We start from the raw sequence: 27,845 nt of genomic DNA, 5'->3' as shown, positions 1-27,845 counted from the left end.
AAGTGTATATAGGTTAATGGTGTCATAGGGGATTTGAAAGAAGAGAAGTTTTAGAACAGTTGTGGGGAATTAGTAAAGTAGAAGGAATCTGAGCAGCCCATTAAGGAGCATAAATTTGTGATCATCATAAATTTATAGTCAGTGGAATCAGTTTGATTTTGTGACTTTTCCAATGATACCCAAAAGGCCAGGAGGAGGAGGAGGAGAGAAATTGGATAGTGAGAAGTAAAAGTGATTATTATAGGGTGGCAGATAGTAATTATTAAAATAATAGACAGCTGGGTCAGGGCTAGGTCTGAAGCCAAATGAAACCAGAATGGGAAGATGAACTGGGAGAAAAGGAAAGTGTTGAAGGACTACTGGTCACAAAAAGAGTGAAATCAAGGCTTAGTATAAGTGAGAGTAAGAGAGGCAGATGGATAAAAGATTGTGGATGACAAATTAAATTAAAAGTTCAGTGTATTGAATATAATAGGCAATTAATTAACTCATATTAAATACACTTTAGAAGAAGAAGTTGGGTGGCATAGTGGACAGAATACTAGGCCTCAAGTTAGGAAGATCTGAATTAAAATCTGGCCTCAGATACTTACTAGCTTTGTGACCTTGGGCAAATCACTTACCATTTATTTGCCTCAGTTTCCTCAACTGTAAAATGGGGTTAATAACCACCTACTTTGCAGGGTTGTTGTGAGGATCAGAAATATTTATAAAGCACTTAGCCCAGTGTCTGGTACATAATCGGCACTATATAAATGCTGACCATTATAATTATCATTATCATTATTGTTATAGAGATGATGTTTGTGAGAGGTTAAAATTTAAGGTATATTTTGATATGTTGGTTATGCGGAGTGGCAAAGTTGAGATTTGTGTTTGAAAAAGTTGAAGAATTTTGGGATTAGAATGTTAGTATGGTTGTCAGGATGCATATTGTAGTATCCAAAGAGGATAGCAAGAGATGGGACAAAGAAGACCTCATAAGACGTGTGCTAAAATCAGTTGGGAAGTTGGAAGAGTGACTTGGATGTTGGGAGATGGTTGTAGAATGGATGGATAGGATGTGGTATAAATGGATTTTGTGGACTTGGAATGAGAAAGAACTAACAAGCATAATGAAAGAAGAATAGCTTACAAGGGACAGAGATGTCAATCCTTTCTTGTGGTCCTGTAAGAGGGGGGAATTGGGAGCAGGAATTACCTCCATTGGAGAGTGTTGTAAGGGTATCCAATGAGGTTTTGCTTAAAGCAAATAGTCTGAAGGAATGTTATTGGACAAGTTCAATGATACAAGCAAATTTATTAAGAAAGAGAACTTGCATTCTAAAGGGCACAGTAGAATGGATTTAGAACCAGGTTGATCTTTGTTTGGGGAAGAGAACGATTGATAGAATAGGGATGAGGGTTTGGAAAGATCTAACAAGGGCATGCAGCTGGCATTGAAGACTAGATGATTGGGAATGGGGAAACACTATAATGGAAGACAGATTGGAATGTGTTGGCAACAGGGGAAGGGGACTGCTTAATCAGCAGTACTTAGACAACAGAGTAGATTAAAGAGTTAACCCCACCCTGTGTTCCAAATGAAATGTGAAGTGCTGGTAGTAGGCTTGCAATACATCTCACCCCTACCTTTTAGGTGCTCTGTTATACTTGTTGATGGTTCTGATAAATATAATCTACTAAATGTATATACTTTGCACACACATGCACATGTGCGCGCACACACACACACACACAGACACACACACACACACACACCACCAGCTATTGGGGTGAATCTGGGTTTAGGGGAGGACCATTTGTATTGTCATTGCAGATGCATGTTAAGCAATAAATTGATTGTGATTCAGCTCTTTGGTTTGTTTTAAATTAACCAGATGGGAGCAAGTGATCCCAGTGAAGTATAGGGCTGAGCCTAAATGTTTGCATTTTTCCTTGTGAAAAAATGATTTATGTAACAACATCATAATCAATAAATTTACTTCTGAATATATTCATAAATAAACAATATGAGATAAAACACCAACTGTTTGTCATACTTGTTGCACAGCAGTGCATAATTGAGTATGGAATTTGAATCTATGAAGTGGCCATGTTTATTTAATTCTTCCATCAGAGTTAGTTGTGTGTAGAATTCAAGCCAGGACTCTGGCACTAAGGAAGAGGGAGGGGGGAGGAACCTCTCTTCATTACATCTTTTATGTAGACACTCCAGTCATGAGAGTAGTGGCTGAGAGAGAAGGCAATCTGATTGAACTGGCGTCTTTTGCTTCCCTCTGGTGTATACTCCTGGTCTTTTTTCTGTTTATTTGTGTTAGTTCTCTTTCTCTCATTCCCCCTTTCCTGAGTGTATCTGTTTATGTACACTTATTGGAAAAAAAAAAAAAGAAGGTAGGGAAGGAGTATTTCCCAAGAGATTTACAGGGCTTCAGGGAGTGCATGACTTCTGCCTTGCTTGAGCACAGATTCACTTATTGATTGATTCATTCCTTCATTCAAGAAACATTTATTGATCACCTACTCTGTGCAAGGTGCAATGGAGGATACTTAGATTTATGTGACAGTCTCTGCCCTCTAGGAATCTATAATCTGGTAAGGGAGATAAGACATATACTCAAATACTGAAATATGAGGCTGGATATGATAAGTGCAGTAGAAATAATACTGAGTAGAGTTCCGAGAAGGTAGGGGGCATTTCTCACTTGGCTCACAAGATCATAGAAGCTGTTATAGGGAAGGTGGGGTTTGGAGCTACTTATGTGATGATAACTAAGGTTTGGAAAGCAGGTATGAAATATAGTGGAGCCCATTTTAGTTAGAGGGAATATGGTAAGCAACGATATGAAGGCAGGATAGTGCAAGGTGCTCTACTTAATAAGACCAGTAGCCAAGTAATTTACACTAACAGATTCCTTGAATCATGTATTAGGGTACTTATCAGGGGCACTTTGACACATAGTTTCTGTTACTTGCATGTCGACTATTCCCATTCAAGTTCAAACACATGCATCAGGGGCTGTTGGCCATGATCTGGCTGTTGCAGTATGGAGCTGCAGCTGTGTTGTAGCTCTGTTATTCAGAGCAGGAAACTTTGTCTAGGAAGATAGTACTGTGCCTCACAACTTATCCATAATTGTATTTTCAGTATATCAGCAGCTGTACTCCTTTTCATTCGTGTGAAAAGTTGAAAATAGCTTTAGATCAATGTATGTCACATGTAAACATAATGGAATTGGAAGAAATATAACCTTATCTTCTGGGACATCTGGAAAACTTATGCAGACTTTATTACATTAGTTAGTAGAGGTTATAGAGGTAAGCATAGTTCAAGCATATATACCTTTAAGAACTATATTTTTCTAAGAAATGCCAAGGTTTTTTTTAAAGAGAATGTTAATTTAGTGAGTGCTTAAAATAGTGACATGATCTTCTTCAATATTATTTACTCCTTTTGGGCAAACTTAATTGACCCTGTCATTTAATAAAGAACAGTAGTTTTCTTGTTTACTTTATTTTAATCTGGTTTACCCCTTTACTCTATCACTGACTTCTCATTTGAGGTCCAGCCCTGTATTTCAAGCACCTACCAGACTTCTGCACTGGTCCCAAGCTAAATCCATTATCTTTTCTCCTCAAATTGATTTTCCCTTCTCAACTTTGAAATTTTTTCAATGGTACCTTAAACACCCCCCTCAATTTCTGAGGCTAGAAATCTTGGAGGCATTGTTGACTTCATTTCATCTATATCTCCTGTGTTTAATCAGTTGCCAAACCATGTTGATTCATCCTTCATAGTATATGTTAGGTTCACACCACCACCTACTGCAGAACCTCATCACATCCCTCTTGATTTTATACACAGACATGTACACCCAGTACCACACTAAATTAAATCTTGTTACAGTGCCGTTTTTCTTATTTCACTCTCCTTTTCAAAAAATTACACTAGATTCCTCCTGCCAATAAGATCAAAGCCAAACTTCTTAGTCTGGCATTCAAAGCCTTCCATAATCTTCTTCGACAACTATATTTTATCTCCCATTAATATCTAGTTCCCTTAATATGTAACACGAATTCTTTGTTTCTCTTATAGTGGACCTTTTATGATATCCCTGTTCCCAATTCCATGTCTTTTGTTCATTGTGCTTCTTGCGTTACATGATGTAGCAGAAATAATGTGATCCCGGACCCACGTGTATAAAAATATTTATAGCAGCTCTTTTTGTGGTGGCAAAGAATTGGAAATTGAGAGGTTGCCCATCAGTTGGGGAATGGCTGAGCAAGTTGTGGTATGTGAATGTAATGGAATACTATTGTACTATAAGAAATGATGAACAGGTTGATGTGAGAAAAACCTGAAAAGACTTGTATGGTCTGATGGTGAGTGAAGTGAGCAGAACCAGGAGAACATCGTACACAGTAACAGCCACGTAGTGCCATGACTAATATTGATAGACTTAGCCCTTCTCAGCAATGCAAGGATCTAAGATATCTCCAAGGCCTCATGATGGAAAGTGCTATACACATCCAAAGAAAGAACCATGGAGTTTGAATGCAGATCGAAGCATACTATTTGCTATTTTTTTCTTCTGTTATGTTTTGTCTCCTCTTTCTGGTGGTTCCTCCTGTTGCTTCTAATTCTTACTTACAACATCACTAATGTTAAAATATGTTTAATAGGAATGTATATGTATAACATATCAGATTGTGCGCCATCTTGGGGAGGGAGGGGGAGAAAAATTTAAAACTCAAAAGCTTATGGAAGTGATTGTTGATAATTCAAAATAAATTTTTTTTTAAAAAAAAATAGCACACACACAAAAAATAATGCGAGCCTGGAGTCTCTTGCCTTGACTTCAGTTAATTCCCTGTTCTGACACTTGCTACCTGTGTTACAGATCATTTGACCTCTTGGGGCTTCATTTTCATCCTTTATAAACTGAGGTAGGGGAATTAGACAACCTCTAAGGTCCCTTGATCCTCTGATCTTCCTTTTTCTCCACCTCTACTGACCTCTCCTCTTCTTCAAGGTCTTGTTCAAATGATACTTCCTCCACAAAGTCTTCCTTAACCACTTTAACCCCAGATGATATTGTTTTCTGTATTTTATGCAGCATTTACTAATCTATACACTTTGTATTTACCTATCTCTATACATAGTATATCTCTCCTTGTAAGGTCATAGAGGTTACAGACTCTTTCATTTTGGTCTTTGTATTATGTCCACTAACAGTGATTTGCACGTAGTAGATGCTAAACAAATACTGGTTTAATTAAATTGTATCATTATGATGTGTGATTATATCAAATCAAATAAATGTTTATTGAGTTTAATTTTGTAGGAAACACTGTGTTAGACGTGATGAATAAAACAGAGAAACCTTCAAGCTTATTCACTATCTTCAATGAATTTGTAATCTATATGGAAAGAGAGAACATAAATATGTGAAAAGTTAAATAAGAAAAGATTTAAATAACAGTTAAAGACAGCAATAGAAAAATTACTGCAAGGTATTGGTACATGATTAATTTCTGAATGCTGTCAGCCAGTACTATTCAGTATTTTTTTTTTTTACTAACAACTTAATGGAAACACAGCATCTGAACCTAATTTGAGGGAAAAATAAAGCTTGGAGAGATAACTGTTACACTGGATAACATAACCAGCCCTACTGAGCATAAACTTTGTCTCATTAACTTCGTATTTCCCTCTGCACTCATCACAGTACATTTGTGTGAGGTAAGTATTTAATAAATGTTTGTTGAATTGAATTGCCAAATTGAATAGGACTTTGAAGAGTTGCTACAATAGGCCAAATCAAACCAGATGCAATTTAATTGGAATAAATGTCTGTGAGACAGACTGGTCTTCTGCACCCAGGCAGAACTGAGGGACAGAGACACAGAGATAGAGGTAGACAAATAGAGACAGAGAGATACGTAAGAACTCAGGGTAAGATGGACCATCAAGAAGCAGACCAAGCTCCAATTACACTAAGAGACTGACCACAGTGGAACTAAAACTTTGTGACCATGGTGACACTGAAATGGAATTATGAACTTAAATATTCGACTTATCTGCCTTCTTCAGCAAAGGTGCTGCCATCTGCTAATACTGTTTGAATTCTTTGCCCCGTTAGTTAGCAACCTCTAGGACACTCTTATCCAGCTAGTGATTCCTGTTTAAAAGTAATCTATGACCTTTCTTTACTCGACTGCCTATTCTGTCATCCCCGTTCACCTTGATTTCAGTCCTCCAGTATCCCATGTCAGATCTTCCTATGTCTTCTACTGTGCCTTCTGGACTTCTTACTCCATAATTAAAAAACTTACTTTCATTTTAGACCCAGGTTCCTTCTTCTCATGCTCCTTCAGTCTTTTGGCATTCACAGAGACTTGGCTCCCACCAAACAGACAACATATCTCTCTTTGGCCATCCTTTGTGATACTGGTTTCATGTGACATATCCAGGTATCCCCTGACTCAGTGGTCCCATTAAGGAAGGCAGAATATTCTTGTTCCTAATTATCACTTTGAGATTCTCCATCTGCCACTATCACTCAATAGCCTATCCTTTGAGATTCATTTTATCCAAATTCTTCACCCTATCCATATCCTGGTGACTATTTTGTACTGTCTCCCACCCCGGATTTCTAAATCAGTGAATTTAGTTGATGTCTCATAATCTCCTCCCACAACTCAACTTGTGTCCCCTGTATTAGAGGACTTTAACATAAATGTTGATGTTTTCCTGAGCACCCTGACCCCCCCATCCCTCAATCTATTCAACTCCATGACCTATACCTTCATTGCAGCATTTCACCTCTGCTACACAAAGTAGTGGTCAAACCTTTACTCTTGCCAACACCCACAATTGTCCCACTTCCTTCAGAGCCCTGAAATGCCTTTATCTGATCATAACCTGTCGTTCCTCTTCACTCTGTGTATTGCTTCTCCTAAAACTGTTCTCTGTTGTTGCTATCACCAGCAGCCCTCAGTACTTCCCCAGACCATGCTCTCCTCCCTCTCCAGTCTTGAGCCTTAGTTTAACCCATTCAGCTCTGAAATATTCTCTCCTGTTATATCTCTTGTTCCTTCATCTTCTTCCCAGTCATCACTTGCCAAACGCTGATGCTAAGTTACTTCCACATCCTCCTCCTCTGTTCTTATTCATGCTGCTGAATGAAGTTACCCCAGCAGTCAGTCTGTCTGCTGTTTTCTGTTCACGGCGATGACACACTGATCTGTAAAATATGTTGTGTTACCACTAGCCAGTATTGGCTATAGTAGAAAGAGTCCTGTACTTGGAGTCAGGAAGGCTGGGTTCAAGTCCCAGTTCTGACATTTTTTAGCTATGTGATCTTGGTAAATATCACTTTCCTACTCTGAGCCTTAATTTCATCATCTACAAAACATGAGTGCCTGCCCCTCGGGGTTATTATGAAGAAAATGTTTCAGGTATCTTACAGTGCTATAGAAGTGAGTTATCGTTATGATGTCTCAGACACTATAGAATTCCTCTCTCTCCTATAACACTAGGGCCTTTCTCATTAGAACTTAGATTCTTATGTTCTCCTGCTACCAGCCTCTTCTATACTCATTTCAATAACTACAGAGGTAGATATGGTTTGTGTAGGATTAGTATTTTGTTCATAGCATTTTTAAGCAAAAAAAAAAAAAAGACAAAACGAAGAGCCTGGATAATTCTCTCAAAGATTGAGAGAACCCGTTCATTGCAAGTACAGAATTCCGAGGGATAGATGATTAATTATTCATTTCCAGAAAATCAAATATCTCATATTAAACAAAGGCTCTTACTATGCACTGAGGGGAAAAAAACAACAGCAACCTGACCTAATAAAATGATTTGCTGGGTTATATGGAAATCTCTAGCAAAAAAAAAAAAGAACTTAGAGAGTACAATTCAATTCAATCAGCATTTTTTTGAGTACTTGTTATGCACAAAGCACTGCCCAGTCCCATGAATCTCAGAAGCCTGGTCTACCTTTCTTCAAATTGGAAACTCCTTTTTCTAATGTCTTAAAAGCATTCCTATTAGGACAAGCATCATCATGCTTTAGCCAAAAATGCTGTGGGCAGGTTCTCGAAAGAACTGGATTTAAGCTCCAGCTCCTCCCCTTACTAGCTATGAGATTTCAGAGAACTCAAATTTAATTTCACCGAATCTTAATCTCCTCCTCTGTAGATTGAATGTAACAATACCTTGCCTGCTGTATCACACACATTCATTGTAAGGACCAAATGAAATCCCATAAATGAAAGCTTAGTTTGAAAAAGGTCAAAATGTTTTGACTAAATCTAAGATAATCTCCCAACAGCTAACGCAGATATACATCTTGTTGCAGTTTAAACAAATTAATCCTTATAACCACTTATTAGGGTGTAAGACTTAGGGTATACTAGAAAGATCCATGACTTTGGAATTAGGAGACTTGAGTTCAAATTCCTGAAGCAAAACTTACTAGCTTTGTGACCAGGAACAATTGTCTTTACCAGTTCTAGCAGCAGTTACCATATCTGTAAAATCATGAAAATAATCCTTAAACTGTATACTGCTAATTGGTCCTCAAGGTTACACGTCTGTGCCATTGGGGTTCACTACAAATTCATGTTATCTGACTTCTACTGGCCTTTCATTGCTGCATGGCAAACTCCTCTGATTTATTCTCTAGAATGCTCTTCGTGACAAGCATTTTCCCTTCCCTCCTTAGGCCTCTTATGCTGCCTCTTTCCCCAGTCCTTCTCAGAAGAGGAACTAGTTTCCTGCTTGAGGCCATCCACCACAAACCTTTGTGTTCACTCTCTCTTTGTTCCAGTCCCCGATGAAAAAGGGAGGCCTTCTTGTTGCCAAAGCTAACTCTCATTTGTTCTCTTGATTCCATTCCCTCCTATCTCCTTTATCAAACTGCCCCTTTGCTTTTTTTCAGTCTCAACTTATTCCTCTCTGACATCTACAAATGTATCCAGGTATCTCTCATCCTTTAAAAAAAAAACAAACCTTCATCTGACTCTGCCAATCCCTTAAAGCTATCATTTTATATCATTTTTTCCTTCAGTTTACATGCTGCTGCTGTGTCCATCAGTTGATCAGTCCTGTGTTGCCCATTCAGATGTAGATATCCGACTAAGTGCCTCCAAAGCAGAGGTCTTTATATTTCCCCCAAAATCCATTTTTCCTCCTAACATTCCCTTCACTGTTTATATTACCCATCCTTCCATTCACCTGGGTGTCTAATAGTGAAGCCATTCTTGACTCTTCCTTCTCCTAAGCCCCAAATTTAATCTCCTTCCAGTACTTAACACTCTTACCTCTACAACATCTCTTCTGTTCTCTCCACGCATAGTTTCTACCTTGATTCAAGTAGTAAGATCATAGATTTTGAGCCAGAAGGGACTTGATAAGCCTAGGGACCAAAAAGCTAGGTGGCACGGTGGATAGAGTCCTGAAGTCAGGCAGAACTGAGTTCAAATGTGGCCTCAGACACTTACTAACTCTTGGACTCTGGGTAAGTTAATTAACCTCTGTCTATCTCAAGTTCTGCAGCTGTAAAGTGGAGATAATAGCAACTATCTCACAGAATTGTGAAGATCAAATGAGATAATATTTATTAAGCCCTTCGTACAGTGTCTGGCACTTAAGAGATACTTAATAAATGCTCATTCCCTCCTTCCTCTCCCTATACAATACAAAACCTTCATTTTATAAATGAGGAACTTGAGACCCAAAATGTTTACATCACCTGCCCAGGATCACACAGGTACTAAGTATCAGAGGCAGGATTTGAACCCAGGCCCTCTGATTTCCAAAACCACACTGCCTCTTTTTCATTTGAACTGTTTCTAAACAGATTGCTAATTGTTTTCCCAGCCTACATTCTCTTTGTATTAAAATCCAGCCTTAATATAGCTATAAAATATTCCTAAAACACAAATTCTGAGTAGAGATCTATATCATCTCCCATCCTATCTCAAAAATCTTTAATGACTACTTTTATGAAATACAATTTCCTCAGCCTTTACATACAACTCAAACTTTAAATGCCTGACTTTTATCTTTCCTGCTCTATTTTGTATTAATCACCCTCATCCACCAGTCAAATACTCCAGCGGGCTGTTCCCTGTACATGCCATTTCATTTCCCGCCTGCATGCTTTTGCTCAACTGGTTTCCCAAGTCTGAAGTATCCTCACCTAATGAAATTCCTGACTTTATTTAAGGTACAAGTGAGGCACGACCTTTTACAAGATCCTCCTGCCCTCTTTAGCCCCCTAATTATTAGAACTAATGTCCTTCTTAAATTATTTGGTGTTACTTTAGTTGTACTTTCTTGTGTACATATCCAATGGAAACTGCCCTAGGAAGGTGCCGTTTTGTTTTAGGCTTGATATCCCAAGTGCCTAGCATAGTACCTTGCGTATCACCAGACTTTGATAAATGTTTATAGAAATGAGCTAAAGTTTATAAATAAGAGTTATATTTAATTTCCTTCTAAGATACATAAACCAAGGTAAAACAGATCAGCAAGGAGTAATTGTCTTAGGGCACTATGCCCAGTGCCAAGGATCTCCTGTTCTTAGGGAGCTTAACTATTGAGCTGAGGTAAAAAGAGAAACTAACACTAACAATAGTGGCATTTGTATCAGACAAATGGTGCGCAAATGCTACAAGAATTGAGAAAAGGGAACCGTTGATTAATTTTAATCTTTCCTCTAGGGGTATGTTTCCCAAGGCTCTGTCCACTTTTTTTTTTTGCTCTTTCTAAAAACAATTTTTATGCTTTCCCATCCCTAAAAATAACTTATCCATATCCAGTTTTAATTGTGGGACCCCAACCTGAAATATTGTAAAGGGACACTGAATAATGAGTCAAGAGGAAAATTGTTCTACTTGCCACAGTCCTACTATTTATATTTCAATGTATAATACTTTAAAAAAAACCCACTACAGCATCACATTAGTGACTCATATAATGTCACATACTTTGTAGAAGTTTATTACCAAGTTTGCACATTGGCAAACTTCTCTCCAGAATATTGTAGTTTACAGTATATCAGAATGCCAACTGGCAAGGTCATACTCAAGCTTCAAAATGTTATAACTGTGGAAAGATGTGTCCTAGTCAAACTCCCAGCTCTTAAATGAGTCATTCCTTTATTGCCTTCAAATTTGTCTCCTTTATTACAGGAAGAGTAGGAGGAATGTTTGCAAAACTATGAGGCCACTCTATGTACTGCCGATAAAAGGGAAGAAAGATATTTTCCTCAGTGCCCCCAGCATTTTCCTAAATGAAGATGTTGATTTTTTTAATGGAATGTTACAATAATTAGTCACAAAAATTCATGTAAGTTTATACAGTACATTTTTTGTTCTTACCAAAACAACCCGTTTTATGGTTTTAAGTGATGTAGATTAAAATTGATTTATGGTTCTTTGTGGTATTTCCAGAATGTAGCTTCTTTTCTTTACTTGTTTCCACAGTGTATCTTCTACATGCTGTATAATGACAAAACATGTAGATGGTATACCTTAATCAAATGATGTTTCCAGTAACTTCCACTTTGAGAGTTTGATTTGAGGTGGATCTGAAATGTGACCTTCAATAGATTCAATTTATACTCTAAGAAGATAAAAACCGTATATGGAAATGACTGATATCAGTGGAGGTGTTCAGTGTCACAACAGTGAACAGTGGTACAAAGCAGTGACTCTGATCTAAAAACAAACTGTTGTTGTTTTTTAGTCTTTGGAATAAATTTTATTAAGAAGTTTTAATGAAAACACTTGGGCTAATTCTTACTCATCTTCCTTTCCTCTCCTAAATATGAACCAGATCCCTTTGGCAATAACTTTGTAGTTGTTTCTACCTGTAGTGGGAAAGAATAAGACTCCTTTAAAAATGGGCACGGTATGATAATCCATAGCCAATTGCCATGTCTTCACTAATAACAGGGAGTGTGGAAGAACTAGCTCTTGAGACAGGCTTAAATTAGGCAAGCCTTTTAAGGGGTCTGATGCAGCTGTAATGTATGTGAACTTTGCCTTTTACTATTTGCAAAGATATAACTATGGAAATATATCAAAATTTGCATGGAATTTTTATTGAACCTACACACGAGCTCCTTGAGTACACGGACTCTTTTTTCTTTATCTTTGGATCTCTGTATTCTACACAACAGAAGTTTAATGAATGCTTTTTGAATAGTACTGAGAAAATGGACTTGGATTCTGTGTTTTATAATGACAAAACATGTGTATAGCATGACTTAATCTATATGACATTATCATTATCTTCCTTTCTGATAAGGTTTATTCATAGAAAGCTTTAGTGCATTGAGAACATTTTCATATACTTAACTAATTGATCTTAACAACCACCCTGGAAAGTAAACAGGTACTCCAAGTACTGTTATTTCCATTTTAAAGATAAGTGCATCTGTGACATTTAAACTATGTGATTGATTAAGTTTGTAAAAGAAAAACATTATAGGCCACGTGCTCTTTGAGAAAACCTCCACAGTGCCTCATCATGGCATGGAAATGACCTGTTTCTTCAATCCTGTACAAGAGGAATTAGTTAACTTTGCAAGTTCTGCTCTGTTGGAACACCTTCAGGGATTGTTGGTGGTGGTGGTGGTGAATTGTTGAGTTGTTTCAATCATCTCTGAATCTCTGTGGCCCCCATCTAGGGTTTTCTTGGCAAAAGTACTGCCATTTCCTTCTCCAGCTCATTTTACAGATGAGGAACTGAGACAAACAGGGTTATGTGACTTGCTCAGGGTCATACAGCTGGTAAGTGTCTGAGCAAAAGGTTATGTTTGCTTTCTAAGGACCAGCTTGCTTAAGCATGATTGGCCTCTTGGTAATGAATTCTTTAGCCATAGCAATTCATGAAACAAAGAAAAATATTAAATGACATTCAGTTCCATGTAGCACTTTCCCATCTTGCAGTAATGTGGCCAGAGGGAAAAAGGGAACAAAAGGGAACAGAACAAGGAGATCAAAAGCCCCTAAAAACCATCTTAGGAAATTCTTGGCTTACTTGCCCACCAGAGCAATATGGGAGAAAGGAAATCACCAGGTGAGAATATATAGTCATATGTAAAATCGTGTGGTGAAGGATACAGAAAGAAATAAGGTGATCTGTTATGCATCATAAAACAAAGAGAAGCAATTGGAACAGAAACCAACTTAAAGAAATCTTCCTGGAAAACACAACTAAGGAAAGTAATCCTGAGGGCATATGATGAGCAAGCAAAATATGGAAAACATCTGCCAAGGTCTTTGTAGAAAACCCTCTTCGCTATCCTGAACAACAGAGCCACCACATTTGGACTCTCACATCAGTCTCAGATGTCTTTGTAGAGCAAAGATTTTTAACTGAGAACCGTGAGCTTTTTTTTCCTTTTTAATGTTTAGATAACTGTATTTCAGTCTATTTGACTTCCTTTGTAATCCTATGTGTATTTTTCTCTTTATTTAAAAACATCCTTCTGAGAATGGGTTCATAGGCTTCACCAGCCTGCCGGAGGAATCCATGACACTGAAAAGGGATTGGGGGTTAAGAGCTCCCTCTTCTAAAGGACTTGGAAATGCCACAAAAGAAAACAAAGCTGGGCTAAGCAGCAGGACTCTACCAGACTTGCAGAGAAGTCCATGGTGACAAAATTTTGAGGGTATTGAGAAATCACTTCACAAGACATCTGGAGAAGGGGAAAGATAGCAAAGCATGGATAAAATCCAATGGCTTATTACCAAAGAAAAGTGTCTACGAGAACATCCTTAACTTTTGTCCCATATGCTTCCCTTACTATTTTTGTGAAAATAATATATGTACACTTTGTGGTCACCTTTGATGAGGGTAATAGAAAGGCAGGCTTCTGCAAGTGAAATTCCAAAGTTGACTCTATCTTTACTGTCTCACACTTGATTGAAAGATGTATGGAACATAAGATCCCACTGTGTTCATTTTTGTTCTCTATTAAAAAACCATTTGATTCATTAGAGGAAGAGGCCAACTTAAAATGTGCTCTCCAGCAGTGTGTCTCCCAGGTATTTGTCAAAATTGTGTGACATACCATGGAAGTATATTGTGGCAAAGATAATCTCGTTTGATGATCCTGTGACCATTAATACAAGATGTGGCATGAATTAGAAAGACATTTGTTCACTGAAGTAGTTTGTCACTATCGCAGATGAGATATAGACCAAAGTTTATATTTGGTAAGGATTTCTTATAAATGTTGAGGAACTTATGATGTGGCTGTTTGTGGACAATTGTATTATAAAAGCCCTGAAATATTTTACAGTCTGATCAATGAAAACTGTAATCACTGTATAATGATTATGTAGATAGTGATACGTAGTTGAATGGACAATCCATATATATAACTTGTCCTTTAGGGTATGGATTGGTATATATAAATATCCAAACATATGTAATAGTGTACATAGTGTATGTGTGTATATGTGTGTACATATATATATGTGTGTGTGTGTGTGTGTGTGTGTGTGTGTGTATATACACACCCATACAAACACACATACATAGATAGATATATAGATATACAGGCTATATAGATTATCCTTTCAGCTGTATTTTGTAGGAGAGAGAGAACTGTAATGAACAAAAGGAAGACAGGGAGTACCTGTGGGAAATTGCTTAGTTTAATTCACAAGATCATAAGACCACATATTAAAGCTGTAAGAGACTTCAAGGGGCACCTAAGTGGTGCAGTGGATAGAGCACCAACCCTGGAGTCAGGAGGGCCTGAGTTCAAATCTGGCCTCAAACATGTAACTACTAACTAGCTGTGTGACCCTGGGCAAGTCACTTAACTCCATTTCCTAGCCCCCCCCCCAAAGAGAGAGACACACACACACACACTTCAAGGCAACAATACAGTTGAGACCATCTGGTCCAAACCTCTATTTACAGATGAGGAAACTGAGATAGCCAGTGAGCATCTGTGTCAGGATTTGAATTTAGGAAGTTTTTCTTATTCTGAGTCCAACACTCTTGTTTAAAGCATTACCTGCATGAATTTATTAAGAACTTATTATGTACCAGACACTAAGAATACAAACACAAAAACAACATTTTCCTTGTCCTTGAGGAGGCCTTAATGATCCCAAGCTTTTTCTGGAAACAAAGCACTTTTTAAAAAATACTCCTGTTCTTCCATACTTGGTGTATGCCTACTAGTCAAGGAACACTTGGAGTTCTAGAGAATTAAAAGTGAGGACCACCCAGATGGCAGTGGGGTGGTACTTTGCAAATAAGGAGCTATAAAGGAAAAGTAGTATAAAGGATACCATCAAAGAGATGTATGAAGGGAAAAGATGAGCTGATTATGTGGCAAGAATGAAGAAAAATCGATGGAATAACCGGTTGCTGTTCCATTACTATTCTCGTGCGCTTTTTTTTTTTTTTTTTGGTTTTTAGGCAATTAGGGTTAAGTGACTTGCCCAGGGTCACACAGCTAGTAAGTGTCAAATGTTTCGTCTGAGGCTGGATTTGAACTCAGGTGCTCCTGACTTCAGGGCTGGTGCTTTATGCACTGCACCACCTAGCTGCCCCTATTGTCATGCTTTTTAAGAGAAATAGATGGATCTTCCCCCAATCCCTAGTACTATTGGATGGATTCTCTGTGGCACACTTAGAAGAAGACATGGATAAGAGTTGCATAAGAGGGGTGGGCATGAATGGATTGAGTTATTGATGATAGTGCACAGACTGATGAGATCACGGATTCATTTAAGTACTTGTATGTACAATTAAGAAAATGTGCTCATCATGACTGTAACAACTGCAGACCACAAATTCAGAAAGTGGCAAAACTAAAGCTAGAACTCGGGTCTTCACAACTCTAAACCATTACATTTTAGAAGGCAGTTTTTCAAATCTTTAGTTTCCATCTCTGATTTTATCCTACATGAGTGTCTCCAGTCATGTCCAAGTGTTGTCAAAGTCTATAAAAATTATCAAAACAAAAGAAATTTTAGTTCATTTTAGTTACAAATTCCTTGTTTCATACAAAACTTTTACAAGCAAATTGTAAAGCAGCTCCCAAAAGCATAGGAAATCAATTGAACTTCTGCTCATCAAACATTATTAAATCATCATCAAATATTAAGCCCCTCTTTTTTCAAGTCGTTTTAATAGTTTTTCTGTATAAAAGACAAAATAAAAGACAACCTGACTTCAAAAAGTTTATATATTTTCTATGTGGGCTACCAGTTTAAAGAGTGACACCTGACACCAGGAGGTTTGATTTTCTTTCTCTTTTTTTGGGGGGGGTTTTAAGGGAACAACAAAATACCTTGCACTTATGGAGAAATAATAAATTGTTCATATAAACATTTGCTGTTCAACAAGGAGCAAATGTGTGTGAAGTAATAAATAAAAACAGGATTACAAGCAGATGATAATTCTTCAATAAATACTAGTACTAAATTCTTTAATTTACTTTAAAAATAATTCCTTCATGAGAAAAGGGCCGTATTTTGTTTCCTTAAAATACGGTAACATTACGTTAAAAAATTAGTCACTAAGCAAATTAAGAGTCAGTGTATGTTGAGATAGTGATGCAGTAATAGTACAAGGTTTACTTTTTTGTTAGAATAATTTAATTATTTTAAACCAGCTCTTTCAATTTGACTTAAAACTTTCTTTCAAAACTTACTTTCAGAACTATGGAAAAAATGTATTTAGTAGACGTATACTTATACTTTAGTTATATTTAGGGTTACTGTCAGATTTCATTTAACCCTCCTCTTCTACCCAAAGCCCCTGCTACCAGTCAAGAGGTAGCTTTCTCATGTTATGTAGAATTTCTTTGTGTAGTTATCTCATGAAATTTTCAAGCTTTATTGGCTCTTTTAAGGTTATTTTACTATATAATTTATTGCGAAGTGAGTGCAATTATGCTCATTCCAGTTGGCTCAGATCCAATTCTTACCACCGTCATTGCTACTAGAATAGTAGTCTTCATTTTTGTGATTTAGAGGTAATATATAATAATCTAGCATTCCTTTAATAATATATGATCATTTCAGGATAAAAGTTTAAAATTTTCTTTTCTTACAAACATCCAGTAAAGTTGGTGGTGTAAGTATTATTATTACCATTTAATAAACAAGGAAAGTAAAGCTCAGAATAGTTAAGGTCCTTGACCAAGATCAGGTAGCTATTAAGTGTCAGTGCCCAAATGTGAGACACAAATCTTTTGTCTCTAAAGCTAATGTTTTTTCTCATGTATCACTGTACTGATTAGATGTTGAAGTGTTGGCAGTGAAGACATCATTAGAAAAAAAAAAAGGAATTGGTATGGTACATGACCTGTAAGATTTCCTTCTAGTTCCAAATTTATAAGCCTGTGAAAACATCTTGGATTCTGAGACCAAACTATTCCTTGCTTCAACATGGCTACTACTCGTTCCTTCCCTGTTTGTTTGATAGCAGATGTTTGGGGAATGCTACTTATCTAGACAGAATAAACTTTAGAAAGAAGCAATTCTGTGTTTCCTTACATCCTTAACACTTTCTTCACTTCACTTACATTTTTCAGCTACTTTCTTAGAGACTCAGTTCTTTTGATGATGCTCCAGACTTGTCTCTCACTTTGTCTAATATGTATGAGTCATTCAGCTTCAAGGCATTCTTCTAACCATTTCTCATTCTATAGTCTAAACCAGGGGTGGGGAACCTGAGGCCTTCTAGGTCTTTGGGTGCAGCCTTTTAACTCAGTCCAAGTTATAGGGATCAAATATTTTTATTAAGGGGATTTATTCTGTGAAATTTGGATTCTGCTCTACTTGAGGACCCTAGAGGGGCACATATGGCCTGGTAGTCCCAAGTTCCCCACCCCTCATCTAAACTTTCCTTTCTGTAAATCTGTTGTTCTCTTCCTTGTTTTCCCCTTTGTGTACTCTTCACCTGCTATAGCTTCTTGTGTAGAATTATTTAGGGCATACCTTCCACTGAAAAAGAAGAAAAGGAATGTAATAAAAATAACCTTGCAGTACTTTTTACTTTTTATTTGAAGGACTAAGGATCTGCTGTATGTTTCATTGAATCACTTTTTATATCATTATATAGGATGTATAAATGTATATAGTTTGCTCAAAGTTAGAGTTAGTAGGCTGTGCTGACCATATTTCACAGTGTAAGAGATTAGTATGGGCTGCCAAGACATAATACTATAACCATTGTGCTAACAGAGAGCTAATATAACAAGACCTTTGTCCCTGTTTTCTGTAGAAATGTTATTCTTGAATGTTCTGGCCACATTTCAACCATTTGAAAAAAAGAGCCAGCATGTGTCTTTTTTATGTTAGTGGTTAGGGATCCATGAATAATCTGCCCAAGATACCAAATGAGACACTTTTTTTTAGTCCAAAGGTTATATTCATCCCTCCTCATGTATATAATTGTTTTCTATCTTTGGTCCTGAGCCCCTACAAAAGCAACCCAGTTCTCTAAGATTTCAAAAATGCTTGTAAAAGGGACACACCCACTCTCTTGTTGAAAAATTATAAAAGGAAGAGATAATGTCTATGAGGAAGATTCTTGATGCTATTTCCAAAGGGTAGATTCTTAGTAATGAGGGGAGTGATTTTCTTAAGGAGGATAATCCTCTCCATTATCTTTAATAGGCAGACATAGATAGACTCAAGCTCAATATTTGCCAGCCCATTTCTACCTTGCATTGTTGTGATCTCTTAAGGTAATTTTCTGTTCCCCTCCCCTCATGTATGACCCAGTATTGATATGATGAAAAATCAAACCATGCTCATTTGTTTGCAAACAAATGTAAAACATGTGGCTTCTAGGTGTTAGAGATGTAAACATGGGGAAGCAAAAGAAAAATTCTGGTGGAAACTACTGTTTTGTTCTATATTAAGTTTTTTGGTTTTGTCTATTGGCAAGGAAACATGAAAAGGCACAATCAGAGCTATAAAGTCAAAGTATATTCAGTTGAGTGAGGTAGTTTAGAAAGAATCTAGAATACATTAAGAAATCTGAAGAAGTTGGTAAGCACATTTAAGCAGACTCTGGAGATTTTTCTAGATATGTTGAAATTCATAACCTAAAAATAAGGGATTTTTAAAAGTCATTCTGAAAATACATTAATATATTTATTAGCTGCCTGTTACATGTCGGGAACTGTGCTAGGCATTGGGAATACAAAGATAAAAAAAACGTTCTTGACCTCAAGGAGCTTACCTTCTATGGGGGAGAAAACGTATACACAGATAAGCATATCAAAATATTTATGAAACAAATGCAGGGTAAATTTGAGATTGACAGACAGACAGAGAACAGGTACTGGGGAGACCTAGAAAGACCTAATAAGCTGCAAAAATAGAATACTATTTTGATTAGAAAATACTAGACAATGCCACTTAATTTATAAAGAAAAAAATCTTGTGTGATGTGATATTTGTGATATTTGTTTTTAAGTGCTTTTGAAAAGATTATAAAACAATTGGTTTTCTACATTTTAAGAATAAATCTTAAAACATTATTTAGAAAATTTCTTCAATATCTTCTTTTAGATAGTTCATTTTGATTTCATCTTGCATATGTAAGGTTGTGGAAGTAATCATGCTAGCTTAGAAGAAAAAAAATAACAAACCACCAACACATTTCCATTTTTAGTTGATCTGTTACCATTGTCAGCTTCAATTTTTTCTTCTTCTATTTTTAATTTTGGGAAGTTGAATTCTATGTAATATTGTACTTGTAACTATTGTGTTTTGAACTGCTGTGTTTTTACAAAAACAAAGAATCCCATGTTTAACCAAAATATATTCTATCACTGTAAGGGTATCCCAGTTTTAGAGAATAGTACTTCTTATTCAAAACAAATTGTAAAATGAACCAATTTCATTTCAATTTGAACATCATTGCTTTGCTATCATAATGAAGGCTGAGGTTATTTGTTCTTAATTCAGTGGAAGTTGTTGGACACCAAGTCTGTATGATCATGACCAAAATGGATGGTGTTAAAACTTTTGACCTTGTCTAATCCATTAGAACAAATTATGTGGCCCCACTATGTGTGGGTATCCTGGAAATGACCAATTTATGAATCATTTACTTAGTCTTGGGCAAATTAGTCAGGCTAAATTTTGGATCCACATCCAATTTACACGTGCTGGATGACCTTAGACTTTAGGAGATACATTAAGGGACTAACATTTAATCAATGAATCTGATCTTTGTTGCCATTTTACAAAGAAAATTAATTCATTTACTCTTGAAAAGCTACAGCAATTAAAATAAACTGGGAAATCAAAATAGTTTTCTTTTTTCTTAATGGCTAAACTAATAGGCGACATTGTTATGGATTACCTTACACTTAAAGGATGACTTTCCTCCTCCTCCCCTTCAGAATTGGAGCAATAGTTTTATTTCTCACAAAAATTACTAATGAAAGGGCCTCCCTTATTTCTTCATGTCCAGAATCCCTGATTCCATTTGTGTAGTTTCTCCCTTAACCAATGCAGATCACAGCTATTTGATATAGTCCATGATCTTGGGCGGGGGGCGGAGGGGGCCTGGAGGGGGTTCTGTGACCAAAACATTCATCACTTGGTAAAGAGCCATTGCGAATGAAACCGATTTGGTCCTCAAGTGAAACACTTCAAGTGTCTCTCATTGGGTTTGAACTAGAAACGTTTTCAGTTTGATAGAACCTACCAGAACTTAAGCTCCACTGGTATAACCCAAGAGAACCCATGGTCACATGTATACTACAATGACTCATCAGAGTAAGACTTAATTGGAGGCTCTTTTCCTTTTTTTGCACGTAAACAATCATGTTTTCACTGTTGTATCCTTTTTTAAAAATGTAACAATATTTTGTGATCTCCATTTATGAATTTAGTCCCACCATGTTGTTTTGTGTATAAGCTATAATCTAAAATTAAGTTAGATGCCTTTCAGGGTATTTAGTAATTTATATTTCCCTGGCATTCAGTAGTACTCACAGGGCTTGAAAGAGTTATTGCACTTCCCTAATTGCCTTATTTATTTCCAGGTAGTAACTTATATCCTGGCAGTATCTTGCAGAATGTAAAATAGAAACATCTTAGCGTTTTCTCTCTGCTATATCTTCAGTTTCTATTTTTTGGTCCTTATGGTGATATGTGAGTTGAGAGAACCAAGAAAATCTTGTTTAAAGTCAGGTAAGTATTTCTATGTGAAGTTTGATTGAAATATGTCATCCTCTTGTTATTTTTGAGATTACACATTATCCTGAGCTTTTCTGATAGGCTGTGTAAAATGTTAGATTTCTCATAGAAATATGAAGAAAGGTAATCATTCACATATTCTAGTCATATACCTATGAAAAGGTACAGGCAAAAAAAAAGAAATTAATATTCTATTTTTCCCTCCACAGTCTCCAAACGTCCACAACTACCCAGATATGGAAGCTGTTCCCCTCTTGTTAAATAACATGAAAACGGAGCCCCCGGAGGACTCATTATCCACAGATCACTTCCAAACACAAACTGAGCCAGTGGACTTGTCCATAAACAAAGCCAGGACATCCCCTACAGCAGTTTCATCCTCCCCAGTTTCCATGACAGCCTCTGCCTCCTCTCCTTCCTCTACTTCAACTTCATCATCGTCTTCTAGTCGTCCAGCCTCATCCCCAACCGTTATCACGTCAGTATCTTCAGCATCATCTGCGCCAACAGTATTAACTCCAGGGCCTCTTGTGGCCTCTGCATCTGGTGTGGGAGGCCAGCAGTTTTTGCACATTATCCATCCAGTACCACCTTCAAGCCCCATGAATTTACAGTCTAACAAACTGAGTCACGTTCACCGCATCCCAGTGGTGGTACAGTCGGTGCCTGTTGTCTATACAGCAGTGCGGTCACCTGGAAATATGAACAACACTATAGTAGTGCCGTTGCTGGAGGATGGGAGAAGCCATGTCAAAGGTAAGACAAAGAAAGAGGTCAGGTTTTACTTTAGGTGCAAGGGTAGTTTGAAAAGTAATTGCCGTAAAGTCCACCCGAGGCCTACAGCCCTTTGCTTTGGAGAAGGTTCTATTCCAAAATAATTCTATCTTAATTTAAATAAGAAAAGCATGCATCTGAGCCAGTAAACATTCTACTTGAGGCTGTGATGAGTGATAAAACACATACACACAGATCTACATGCATCTGAGCCAGTAAACATTCTACTTGAGGCTGTGATGACTGGTAAAACACATACACACAGACCTATATATCTGTTATTTAATATACATACATATATATATATATATATATATATATATATATATATATCTGTTATTTAATATACATATATATATACACACACACACACACACACACACATACACACACACACACACATACATACATACATACATACATACATACATACATAATATCGCAATCTTGGCTGAAAATCATGAGTGTACCACTTTATTTTTACTGCATAATCCAGACATTTTAAATTTTAGGGCACGAGACATTAATATCTGCTGTGATGTTTACCTTTGTAAGCAGTGGATGGAGAAGGTACGGTTGGTTCATTTGCTGGTGAAGCATGCAGATATAAATACCTTCTTGTTGAAATGAGCCATCATGAAGATTTTCCCTTCTACATCAGTGTTTCTTCTAGTTGTTCATCCTGAAACATTTTTTTAGGTGACAGGTAAAGTGCCATGGGACTGCAGTGTGTGGGCTTTGGTAGTTATAGCAGTTGTGCAACTTTGAGTCACTTGCAGCTTGTTAATATGTCAGTGAAATAACACATCCAACAGTTGAAGTTTGGCTATAAAAATAACGCATAGTTTTGGCTCGCTCCTTCCACCTCCTCTTTTCTCTAAATGAGGTGATGCCTCAGTTGGGTGGGGGCATTTTAAGATGCACTCAGAATCCTTTAGGGATAAGGGGTAAGGAAGACAGTTGACTACATATGTAATACCCTGATGAGCCCCAGTTGCTTAATTAAGACCTTGGTAATTATTGAGCAGTTTTTGAAGATGTTCCTTTGGCTTTTTATCCTTTCTTATTCCTGAAATGATTTTCTATTTTTTATTTCATTTCATTTTATTTTTTTGCCAGATTGCTGTACAGTAATGTCTTCATGATTTCCCTTCTTCTCTTCCTTTTTGTACTGGAATCTGTGTATGAAATCATATGAGCCGTCTTTCAGCAGAAATAAACCATGGCCATTTTCATAGGCTCATCTTTGTCAAAATATATGAAAGCACATGGTGACTTAAAATCTTTTAGTATACCTTTTAAGGGCAGCTAGATAGCACAGTGGATAGAGTGCTGGACCTGGAGTCAGGAAGACCTGAGTTTAAATCTGGCCTCAGACACTTATTAGCTGTGTGACCTAGGCAAGTCACTTAACCCTGTTTGCCTCAGTTTACTTATCTGTAAAATGAGCTGGGGAATGAAATGGCAAACTGTTCCAGTATCTTTGCCAAGAAAACCCCAAATGGAATCACGAAGAGTTGGACATGACTAAAAACAACTGAACCACAACCATTGAGCTGCCAAAGTATTGCCCATTCCTTCCTAGTGTGTGAAACCAACTCATCCCTCAGTAAGCACTTATTTGTCTCCTAAGTGCCGGGCACTGTTATGCAGTGACAAAACCAAAATTTTCTTTCCCCCAAAGAACTTCCATTCTATCAAGGGAAATAATGTGTACACCTCAAAGTAAATTCTCATACCAATTTCATCATAAAAATCTTTGGATTGATAACACAGTGAGGACTTTAACCCACAAAAGCAAGCTGCATCCACTTTCACTGCTAGTATGAGTTCATCATACTAGAACTCACCTCTTATGCTGCTATTGTCGGTGGCCAGTAACCACCACTGTTGTATCTGCAGCGTAGAACTAGAGAGAAAGAAAAGAAATTGTTATTTTTCTTAATGGATTTCACTACAGCCAAACTCGTTTTATCTAGCTTGTACTTCTGATTAGAATGTCTGTGTCAGTTTTATTGTTGATAATAGTAATACATGATGACAAGGTGATTCATTCTTTTAAAGAATAATTCACAGGTAGATTTGTTATTTCTATTTTTTAGAAAAGTTTCATTGCTTAAACCGTGAAGTCAACAGTTTAAGTATCATCCTTTTATTCCTCTGTAGTTGATTCCTTTTCTCGTTTCCCAAAGAAACAATCCAAACCTTCTTTCCTCTCCTCAAGCCTCCCACACCTCCATCCCCACTCTCTATTAGCTGGGGACCTGCCTTTTAATTTGCTGAGAAGATTAAATTCATTTTTATCACCCCAAGCCTCTTGACATCATCTCTTTTTTTCCTTTGGTCTCTGAAATAGAGATGACTCTTTTTGCCAAGGCAAACCCTATCGACATGTGTCTTTGATCCCATCCCCTTCTGTCTTCTCCCACTGATTCTAGCCTCAGTCATCCCCCTTCTCTCTAATATTAAACCTCTCCTTCTCTACTGGTTCTTTTCCTATTGCCTTCCAACAAGCTCAAATCTCTCCCATCTCTAAGAAAAAAAAAAGTCTTCATTAGATTCTATATTCCCCTCCAACTAGCATCTTATGTATTTCCTCTCTCTCTCAGCTAGACTTCTTGAAAAAACTGTACATACTTGCTACCTCTACTTCCTCTCCTCTCACTCATTTCTCAACTCTTTACAACCCGACCTTCAAACTCATCACTCAAATGAAACCACCTTTTCCAAAGATAACATCCTTTAATTAACTAACATGTTAGTCTTTTCATCATCATCCTCCTTCTTGGCCTGTATGCTATGTTAGACACTGCTGACCTCTCCTTCTGAATTCTTGATCCTCTCTAGCTTTTCATGGCTTTGCTCTCCTTATTTCTTCTCCTCCCCCCACCTGTCTAATTGCTCTGCTCCTTCTTAATCTCCTTTGTTTCATTTTCATCCACATCATACTCCAGAACTGTGGATATTGCCCAAATGTCTGTCCTTGGCCCTCTTCTCTATTTATACACTCTTTCTTGGTGGCCTCGTTAATTCCCAAGGTGTAATTATTTTTTTTGTTGTTTTGCTTTGTTGGTTTTTTTTTTTTGCTTGACAATGGAGTTAAATGACTTACCCAGGGTCACACAGCTAGTAAATGTCAAGTGTCTGAGGCCGGATTTGAATTCAGGTCCTCCTGACTCCAGGGCCAATGCTCTGTCCACTAAGCCACCTGACTGCCCCAAATGTGTAATTATTTTTACCATGCAGATGGCATCCAACTCTATATTTACAACCCAGTCTCTCCACTAAACTTAAGTCTCATATCACCAATGAATAATGGATATTTCAAACTAGATACTCTAGAAATATCACCAACATGGTATGTCCAAAATAGAAGTTATTATCTATTTTCCCAATCCCATCACTTTTCCAAACTTACCTAATTCTGTTGATGACACACCATATACCTAGTCAATAGTCAGTAAACATTTATTAAGTGCCTACTATGTGCCAGGCATTGTGCTAAGTATTGGGGATACAAAAAGAGGCAAAGGACTATCTCTGTCCTCACAGAACTCACAATTGAATGGGGGAGACAAGAAGCAAACAAATATGAACAAATAAGCTATATACAGAATAAATAGGAAATAATTAAAAGAAGGAAGGCACTAGAATTAAAGGGGCTTTAGAAAATTTTCCTGTAGAAGATGGGATTTTAGTTAGGTCTTAAAGGAAGCCAGGGAAACCAGTAAGCAGAGAAAGTGCCAGAAGCCTAAAGATGGAGTTCCTGTTTATGGAACAGGTCAGCCAGTGTTACAGAGTCAGAGAGTACATGGTGGGGGAGTAAAGCATAAGGTATAAGGTAAGACTAGAAAGGTGTGAGGGCACTTGATTATGAAGGGCTTTGAATGCTAGGGGATTTTGTATTTGATCCTGAAGGGCTATTGGGAGCCATGGGCATTTATTGAGTAGGGCAGTGACATGGTTGGACCTGTGCTTTAGGGAAAATCGCTTTGGTGGCTAATTGCAGGAAGGATTGGAATAGGGAGAGGCTTGAGGTAGGTTGACCCATCGGCAGGCTATTGTAGTGACTGTAGTCCAGGTGTGAAGATGAGGAGGGCCTGTACCAGTTTCAGAAAAGGAAATGTATTTGCTAAATGCTGCAAAGGCAGAATTGACAACCCTTGACAACAGGTTGGACATGGGTGGTGAAAGATAGTGAGGAGTCCAGGATAATGCCTAGGTTGCTAGCCGGAGAACCTGGGAAGATAGTGTTGCTCTCTGCAGTGATAGGGAAAGCAGGAGTGGGGGATGTCAAGGGGAAAGATAATGTCTCCAGAGTTCAAAACTCCTTACTCTCCCTCAGCACACAGTTCCACACAGTTGCCAAATCTTGCTTCTTCTACCTCCACAATATCTCTTGCATCTGATTCCTTCTTTTCACTGACAGAGTCAATGCCCTCAGGTCCTGAACACCTTTTGTCTACCATGGATCTCCTAAATATTTTTGCTGCCCAAATCTCTCTCCATTACTATCATCCTCCACACAGTTACCAAAGTGATTTTCTGAAAGTGATGATCTCTTCATGCCACTCCTCTAGTCAGCAAGTCCCAATGGCTTCCTGTTGCTTCTAGGATAAAATATAAACTCCTCTCTTTAGCTTTTAAATACTTTACAACTTAGCCCCAGCCTATCTTTCCAAACTATTTTATATTATTCCTCTTCCTACATATTGCAGTCCAGCCAAAGCCTCTTCTCTCTGTTCCTCACACAAGACATTCCATTGCTTGTACTTCTGTCTTTGCACTGGCTGCAATGCACCCAACCTCTACCTATAGAAGCGCTCTCTTTTTTCAAGATGCAACTCAAGTACCAGCTTCTTCTACATGAAGCCTTTCCTGATTCCCCCCAGCTGCTAATGCCATTCCTTCCAAGTCAAGTCATAAATAGTGTTGTATTTATTCTGTATGTAACTAATTATACATGTACTTATCTACCTCATTAAAATGTAAGCTCGTTGGTAGTAGAGATTGTTTCATTGTTTGTATTTGTATAGCCTACGTGGTGCATGGCATGGAGCGTATTAATCAATGTTTATTTATTGATTGCCATTAGAGCATTTTATAAATAACCATGTGAATATAAAAAACTGCTATTTTTATGTATTGCTATTTAATGAAAATGCCACTTTTATCATATGATACTGACTGGTAAAGAAGATTCTTATAATGCCTTTTATGTAATTTTATTGAGTTTTCAAAAGAAATCACTTTTAAGGGGAAAAGGAAGAGCACTGGCAACTGTTATCTGACGTCATTCAAGTAGAAGAAAAATTTTTTCTGCAGATTTTTAGGGTGAATCGCTAAAGTTCTTATTTGTAGGAAAACATTTTTGTTGAATGATCTTGGTCTCAGCCAATTTTCTCATTTTTCAGTGAATGTGAACATAAATAACTTTGACATTTTTTTTCCCAAAGTTTGTGTGTGGGGGGGGGTGGTTTGTCTCTATAATAGCATTTGTGTTTTAATCATGAAGCTGTTGAATAAATCCAACACCTTTCAGGATTTAAGGCTTTCCATAGCCTAAAGAGAAAAAAATTGAGAAATAAGGAAGAAACTTGAATAAAAAAAACCACCCTACTCAAAAAGCTGAAATATCTCCCAAAGTGAAAGCTGGGTCAGATTTCTAAGGAATGGAGCATCTTTAATAAGCTTAGCAGCAAGATTCAGGTCAGAAAAGCTGTAAGTGTATCAGAAGATTGGAATGCTACAGGTTGAAACATAAAGGTGATTGTAGGTATGACCATTAGCAGTATGGAGCAGCTGAATGTGCAGAAGTTTCTTTTAGATAATCTAATGGTATCGAAGGG

The 27,845-nt window shown here is 37.3% G+C and overlaps 1 protein-coding gene across 5 annotated transcripts in view; it reads left to right on the top strand.

The window, feature by feature from the left end:
• The window catches only part of KLF12 (KLF transcription factor 12), a 576,265-nt gene that overhangs the window by 372,704 nt on the left and 175,716 nt on the right, over positions 1-27,845 (top strand). For 4 of the 5 annotated variants that reach the window (XM_078147175.1, XM_078147174.1, XM_078147176.1 and 1 more), the window contains exon 4: positions 21,432-21,978. In XM_078147175.1, coding sequence (XP_078003301.1) covers positions 21,432-21,978 — 547 coding nt within the window. Of the gene's footprint in view, positions 1-11,208; positions 11,366-21,431; positions 21,979-27,845 lie in introns of all 5 variants that reach the window. The other variant, XM_078147177.1, reaches the window with a different exon arrangement.

This window comes from Phascolarctos cinereus, unplaced genomic scaffold (genome assembly GCF_003287225.1).
Source record: "Phascolarctos cinereus isolate Bilbo 61053 unplaced genomic scaffold, phaCin_HiC Scaffold_7;HRSCAF=346, whole genome shotgun sequence".
Taxonomy (NCBI): Eukaryota; Metazoa; Chordata; class Mammalia; order Diprotodontia; family Phascolarctidae; genus Phascolarctos; species Phascolarctos cinereus.
This window is presented reverse-complemented; position numbering and strand designations above follow the sequence as displayed.